General features: G+C 31.0%; 1 protein-coding gene and 1 long non-coding RNA gene across 4 annotated transcripts; both read left to right on the plus strand.

Annotated features, from left to right (window-relative positions):
- Nucleotides 1-2,039: 2,039 nt before the first annotated feature.
- LOC107605080 (Ku70-binding family protein) lies at nt 2,040-5,818 on the plus strand. Of its 3 annotated transcripts, none has more exons than XM_016306822.3 (5): nt 2,040-2,434; nt 2,600-2,715; nt 3,742-3,879; nt 3,980-4,063; nt 5,509-5,818. In XM_016306822.3, exons 1-5 carry the CDS (start codon nt 2,344-2,346, stop codon nt 5,641-5,643), a joined length of 564 nt encoding a protein of 187 aa, XP_016162308.1. In that variant the 5' UTR covers nt 2,040-2,343; the 3' UTR covers nt 5,644-5,818. The 3 variants fall into 3 exon arrangements, with proteins under 3 accessions (XP_016162308.1, XP_016162307.1, XP_020960594.1); XM_016306821.3 differs by having other exon boundaries at nt 2,042-2,434; nt 2,594-2,715; XM_021104935.2 differs by having other exon boundaries at nt 2,043-2,434; nt 2,594-2,715; nt 5,520-5,818.
- Nucleotides 5,819-6,147: 329 nt separating this feature from the next.
- Nucleotides 6,148-7,896, plus strand: LOC148562881 (uncharacterized). Its single transcript, XR_015886242.1, has 2 exons — nt 6,148-7,490; nt 7,624-7,896. It is a non-coding gene; the product is annotated as an uncharacterized LOC148562881 (long non-coding RNA).

A 7,896-nucleotide genomic window follows, 5' to 3' on the forward strand; every position in this document is an offset into this window, starting at 1 on the left:
TTTTAGTATATATCAAATAATGTGTTCATTAGTTTTTACTTTATTGTGAAAATTATCTAGATCATAATACTAATAGTATATCATAAGGTTATTATTATTAATATATTTTAATATTTATTATTTATATATTTAAAAATTATATTTAAAAATTATTTATTTAATTTCATAATAAATGATATTTTTAAATTTGAATAATTTATTAATTAGTTTGTACTTATTATAATATATATTCAATAATTTATTGAAAAAAGAATATTAATATAATAAATAAAAAATAATTTGAAAAAGATATTGTTTAAAGAATAAAGACAAATAAATCCCTAACCAATTTGAATTTAAAGACAATTAAGTTCAGAGTTGACGGAAAAACACCTTACCATATTGTACTATGGAAGTAGAGGATAGAGACCAAAATAAATCATTTTTATCTTAAAAAATCGTGTTGTTATTATAAAAAATGGATAGGAATCAAGTTGGTAATTCACTCTAAAGAGGTACGCTCTTTTTTTTTCTTCATAACATTAACCTTATTAGTATTTAAAACTAAAAGTATCTTTTTTAATAATGGTAAAAAATCATATAAAGTTGTCTTAAATTTTTTTTTACAATATATATTTAATATTTAATTTTTTTTCTATATTTTTAAATTTCTTAAAAATATATTTGTGATAGATATTTTTTAAAATTATTTTTATCAAAATTAAAGCTTAAAGTTGTCTATAAAATTTATCTTCTAGACACTTGGGAACTGGGATACGAATTTCATCAAAAGTCCCAAAATTGAAAAAATTGTATAGCCTTAGTCCACTCCTCGGCCTCCTTTCTGCTAGTTTCATAGGTGCCATGTCGAATTAGGCACCACAAGCTGAATTGGCATTTGGAAGTTGTTGAACCAATTTAAATCTTGTTTCACTTTATAATCTTAAATTCAGTAACATCTCAACTAGGGTTATAAACAGGACAAAAACGGTTACAATCTAAATATTATTACCACGTGATATAACCGTTGCAATAGTATTTAGAGTGATTAGGGGTGACAAAGCGGATCGGTCCGTCCCAACTCGTTCCGTCCCGCCTGAGTCTGTCCTATAAATGGGGCGGACCGGTCCGTCCTGCCAAATAAAATGGGTTCAAAATGCTAGTTCATCTTGTTTTATGGCGAATTGGCGGCGGGCTAGTCTACTTGATTTTTTTTAAATAAAATTCATTAAAATTAACTAAAAAATAATAATTAAAAAATCAAATACAAATAAAAAATAGTCAAATTATAATATAATTTTATTATTATTTTTTTAATTTTTAACTTCAATAAAATTGTTCAAAATAATATTTGTCAATAGAACTATCTTTATTTTAAAAGACAAGTCACATAATTCGAACAAATATACGAAATTGTAAAATAAAATAAATAAAATTAATAACTAAAAAAAGAATAAAAATAAAAACAAAAAAAGTGTTTGAAAATTTTGTAATTATTAATTTTATAATAGTAATCACTCTTTTATTTAATAAAAAAAAATTTTCGGCCTGGCAGATGGCCCGCCCCGCCCCACCAATTTGAAAATTTTTTTTAATTTGGCGGACTCCAAATCTTAATCAGACCTGCCTTTTTAGCGGATTTAGTAGATTGGCCCGACGGATTCAACCCGTTTTACCACCCCTAAACGTAATATTGGCGTGTCAATTCTTTTTTTTTGGGTGACTTTTGGCGTGTCAATTCATCACTTCATTTGTTAAATTATTGACGAAAAGAGGTTGAGAAATTATTATAATATCTAAAAATCAAATTGAGAGACAATAATAATGCAATTAACATCTGAAAAATTGAATCCATGTACGATGTGAATCTCAGAATCATTTTTTGGAAATTTAGTCATTTTTAGTTTTTTACCAAGCAATATAACCTTATGTATTTTAGTAATTTACTTAATTTATGAGATACAAGATAGATACTCACTTATAGTTATATTTTTATATAAAATTAATATTTCAAAATTTTTAAACTACAATTTTGTCAGAAAGACCTCAAATTATGTAGGTATTCTCCATTGTTATGAAACAATTGCATACAACTATATAAGCTTTCACCGACTGTTGTATATAATTTTAGTTTTGTGATTTTTGTCCCTTTAACCCACCATCCTTGGTCTGTTGCTCTTTGTCATCGTCTATTTCATTAGTCACGTGTCCTCCCCCTTCGCCGTTAACATCCTCGTCGCCTCGGCCTTCCCTCATTTTGCCGCCGTCCCTTTGTCCAGATCCGCGCCGCCTAAATCCGTACTCTCAGAGCACTGTAAAGCACTCATTTAATCCTTCCATGTGAAAGTAGAACAACCACTCTGGATGACGGACTTTTCCACTGGCTCTGACTCATCCTGCAATGGCGGCATAACCGTGGAAGAGTGCCAGGGCATGATTCAAAGGAGCCTCAAATGTTAAACACCTCAATTCCTTCCCTCTTATATTTTAGCTTTAGTGCTTCTTACGCTTTTTTCCATTAACGGTTTGGTGAAGTCAATTTCGTATGAATAATAAGCATTCATTTTTTGGGATTAGAAAGAAAACAATATCATCTGATTTATTTTTTTGCCAGCTCCAGTGGTCAGATTTTTGAGGGAACATTTGGAGAAAGCTGGGTGTGGTGTGGGCGATAATTTCTTCAAAGCTGTCAATTGCGAGACGCAAACAGCCGGCGGTTACACTCAGGGAAAAGGGGTATTTATCTCCTTCATCTTTTAGTACCTTTGATAAGAGTTCAACTGTTAAATGCTCAAAATTGCGATGAAAAAAAACAATGTCATTTCCATGATAGCTGTGAATGATGAAGAAGTCGTTTAGTGGAAACTAGACTACGGCTATTTTGATTTCATGGAAACTTAGATATTAACTTGAATCGCCCCAAATTTGAGAGACCAATTTGAACATTTATTTTCTGAATTTTCTTACTAGTTGAGAACTGCATTTTAAATTTTTAGTTTGGCCAACACATTGAAACTTTCCTTTAACATATACTGGCTAGATTTTCTTTTTCGTTTTTTCTCTTTTTTTTTTTTTTCTTTGGGTGTGTAACTAGATCATTTTTTCATTAGCAATCATGTAAGCTCAATTGTAATTAATTTTGTAGTAGGAGTACATAAGGAGTACATAAGGTGTAACCACTTAACAAACATTTTTTTAGGTTTTCATTTTGAAAATTTTTTAAAGAATATGAAGAGCTCACTTTCCTTCTCTCAACCTTCACTCTTCCTCTCTCTTTGATTCATCAAACCATCAACATCACAGATTGAATAGCTTTAGATTTTCTTCAGGGTACATAATTGTTTAATCTACTCATTTTCTTAACAAGTTGATTCAAAACACACTTAAGGAAGAAAATAGATGTTCATTATAATCATAGTATACCTTATTATTGATGTAAATATTGTGCTCATTCATTTTCTTAATCCTATATTTATATTTTATTGCAAAAAGTTTACATAGCTTGTACCGCCCCAGAATAAGAGAGCATAATTGTGTTAGGCATCAATAGCCAACACAAAACCTTGTTGAATATTATGGTATGGATCAAAGATTAGAAAGAAATCATGCTACTGGGACAAAGCTTCATTGTTGTTATTGTTGTTGTTGGTTGCTTGATAGTTTGATTATAAGAAGAGGTCTCCAATTTCTCCATTTTCTAAGGCAATTGAAGTTTGCCTTTTACTAATATTAAGTTTCTTCATTCAATTTCCCTTTTCCCAGATAGTGCTGTGCAGCAATCAAATAAGCTCTGAAGATGAGGTTAACCAAGTTCTGATTCATGAACTAATTCATGCATTTGATGACTGTCGTGCTGCCAACTTGGATTGGTCTAACTGTGCTCACCATGCTTGTAGTGAGGTTATAATCTAACTATCTGCTAAATAATCTGTATTTAGTTTAATGGATTTTTAATATCCCAGTCTCCTTTAATCAATATGTCTCTGGTTATGAGAAACAGATAAGAGCTGGTCATCTAAGTGGTGATTGTCATTTCAAACGGGAACTTCTACGAGGTTTTATGGGTATACGAAGGCATGAACCGGTATGCTCTGTTTCTTTTCTTTTTTCATTAATTCAAACATTTATCTTAGTTGAATCTTTTCTAACATAAACATGAACTTCAGAAGCTTTTCACTGGTAGAGTGTAATATTTGATAGACTTAAACTGGAGTAGTTTGTTCTAGATCAGTAGTGAAATTAAAGCTCAGAATACTTGAGAAACGTTTTAATTATATGCTTCCCATGGTGGAGTCTACAGATATCATACACTGGAAGATAATTCTCAGTCCCCTTAGTAGTATCTTGAGACATTTTTTTGTCACTAATTAGTACATATAGTTTATACTTTATTGTTTTAAAATTAGAAAATAGCAATCTAAATTCTCCAGAATCGTCTGGCAGCTGGAATCATCTATATCTGATGACATGACAAGAATTTATGCACAAAGGTGGCTTTTTCCTAAACTGATTGAAGTCGGGTTTGTTGTTAAGTTGTTTAGTAAGTTAAAATGTAATAGGTAATTCAATGTTAGTGTGTTTATATAGTTTATGTCCCTAATCATAGGACTTCATTGAAGATAAAGACAAGTAGGAAACTAAAAGAAATATATGCTTTTTTCCCTGCTGATTACTAAGTAATCACTTGAAAATTTAAATTTTCTCTAGTGTCCGGCATCTATTGCTGAATCTTAGATTGCCATCTTGAATCCCATTCATCAAACTGTTTGGCTGAAGAGCAAGATCAGATCTTATATACCTACATAAAATTTTTTATAAATGGAGTTTAACTGTTCTTTATGGCATCTACTAAACATCTCCATTGCATCTTTTCTGCATTTATGTAGAAAAGCTGAATGTAAATTGATTTTCCCATTTGAAGAATATGTAGTGATTACTGCAAATTATTCTATTCTTTTGAGACAATGGTGATCTTTGGTCTATAAATTATGAGCTACTGTTATTCTTGTGCCCAAAGTAGAAATGGATTCAAACACACGCAAATATTCTATAAAAGTTAAAATTATTCATGAAAACAAAATTAAACTGCTAAACAAACACCAACAGCAGTTTAGTTGAGTGGTAGATAAGCTCATTGGTCTCTGATCTCGAGTTTGAGCCTTGGAGATGGAAAAAGCAATAATGAGACCAGCATAGTTCTTGAGCCAAAATAGTCAAATCCCAAAAGAAAAAATTGCTACACCACCTTTAAAACATTTTCCTTTATATCTGATTCCTCCACTGATGGAGTTAAGAACTGTATTTTCTATTTTCTAAAGTTCATTAAAATGACAAACTACATTGTTGCATAACTTATATATAAGGTTTATCCATTGTCTTTGCTCCCTTGCTCCTTAAATGACTTACCCTTGCTGTTAAATGAAAGCACAGAATATATTATTATTATTATTATTATTATTATTATTATTATTTATACATTTTGCTTACTGTAACGTATTCAATGCTGAATAATTGGAATGAAATTTGAAGAAATGTATCAGAAGAAGAGTTCTGAAGTCATTATCAGGAAATCCCTATTGTTCTGAAGAAGCTGCCAAGGAAGCTATGGAAGCTGTGTGGGACTTTTGTTACAATGATAAGGAGCCATTTAACAGTGCTTCGTAAGGAAAACTTCCACTTTTCTGCTAGGAACTTTTGAGGTGACCACAAATGTGATTTGAATTCTAGAATTAAAAAATTTTTACATTTAGCGAAAAATTTATATATGTTGTAAATCCACATGGAATAATTGAGATATCTACACAAGCTTATGCACTAAATTACCGCATTTCAGTTCAAATTTTCTTTGTTGATCGAGCATGCTAAGGTTTTATTTCTATTGATGATTAAAATTTATGAAGATCTTTTATCCATTTCTTTAATTTTTTTTTCCGAAGAAAACCTGTATGAATCTTAAACATACCTATGTTAAATTGTTAATGAAGCTTTTTTTAACTTCTGTACATTGAGTATTTAGTCTGATATTCAAGGGTCGAATGTTAAAAATAGGATGCCGATTTGTTTTGTTTTGTTTTGTTTTGTTTTGTTTTGTTTTTTGTTTTTGTTTTTGTTTTTGTTTTGTTTTTTTTTTTTTTGTTTTTTTTTTTTTTTTTTCATGTAAGTGCTTATATGATCGTTAAAGGTGTTTGTACCATGTACGTCTCATTTTAGTTAATTATAGCCCCTAAAATTGAAAGTTTTTTTTAGGTTATTCAAGCTAATTTTTACAAACAAATATCACCCACGGAAAACTTACATCACCCGTTACAATTCGAGAAAGCTATACACCTTAATCTGAAAGAACGAGAGTCAGCACCCCACCCCAAGGAAAACTTACATCACCCGTTACAATTCGAGAAACTAAAATATTAATTTCATAACCTTGGAAATTAAAATAGTTTCAGCATGTTTCAAAGAACAAAGATCATAACTTTGGAACTGACTGGCAGAGGTTAATTTGATTCAAAGAACAGCAAAAACAAAGTTGCTGATCTCTTACTAGCTAGCTCAAAAGATTCTAAAGAGATAACATCTCAATATATACAGATTAAAGAGAAAAAGTTTGAGTGCTTTTTTTTTTTTTTTTTTGGTCAAGAAAAAGTTTGAGTGCTATGTGTCAAGTAGTGGATGATGGTACAAAAGAGAATCTATGTACATATCCATGTAATGTACATGTACATATATGTCAATGACGACATGCATTTTATCCTATCATATCTGTCATGCATTACATTAGAGTTTTTCTTTTCATATGCAAGAACCACCCATTGGAACTTATGTGGAGATAACATTTTGAGTTTATAAAGTTGTAAAAATATCAGTTTGACTTTTTAAACCAAAAGATAATCTTTTAAATTTTCACATTTAAATAGTACTAGTCTTATGACACTTAATTTTGGTTTCCCAATTTATCTCTCAATCCGGTAAGTCAATGACTAATCTGTCGTGGATCGGAACTCAATTTAAGAGTTTGCCGATTCGAATTTCTGACACTTACACTTAAGTGGACTAGTAAACAAACCACTAGACCAACGTAACTTAATTACGACAACACTTAATTCTCTTGTAATATTATCCTTCACAAGGAAGAACTTTTAATTTTGTAGTTACCATTATTATTCCCAGATTTTTTGACATGCCTGAATTACTCTTGAATGTCTCTATTTTTAAGGCTATGGACCACGTGATTAAATCTATATTAACATTGATGTTAGCCTTTCTGAAAAGTTGGTGGCTCTTTAGTCTTTAGGACAGAAAGAAACAAAAAGAGATACCAACCCCAAAAAACATGTCACGCACACAGCACCAAACCGACACTACTATTCTCACCTCAGCGGGAGCCACATTCACCTTTGGGATCTAAGTTATAAAAACCAAGCATTATGGTTATGGATTCTTCCTAAGAGTTGAAGGACAGGGATATAGTATTATGGAGAAAAGGCTTTAACATGAAGTCCGCGCGGTTACTTAGAGTAATTGTTTTCTTCATGTTGCTAAGCCAATATTTAACATTTTCAGCCAGACCTAACCCTCCAGGTAGTTTACTTGTGTGTTTATTTCTAGTTTGGTTTCATTGGGTTCAAGATTTGTGTATGAAAATTGCAGGATCAGAGGGACTCAATGGACATGAAAGGCGAAAGCAGGGTCCTAATTGGTGGTCTGATGAGGATTATTCTCTACCTCGAAGACGGAGGCCTGTGCATAATAAGTTAGACCCTTGATTAATGATGTTCATAGTTCTTTCAGCATTTTGATCAAACGTAACATATAGTAGTTCGAATCCCTTTCACTTTATGATCAATTAATGTTTCAATGTTTGTATTTTTACCTTAAATTGTGCCATCACAATTAATGCAATTGCCGCTCACTTTATTTGAA

This window comes from Arachis ipaensis, chromosome B6 (assembly GCF_059453495.1).
Source record: "Arachis ipaensis isolate K30076 ecotype BB chromosome B6, ASM5945349v1, whole genome shotgun sequence".
In the NCBI taxonomy this organism is placed as follows: Eukaryota; Viridiplantae; Streptophyta; class Magnoliopsida; order Fabales; family Fabaceae; genus Arachis; species Arachis ipaensis.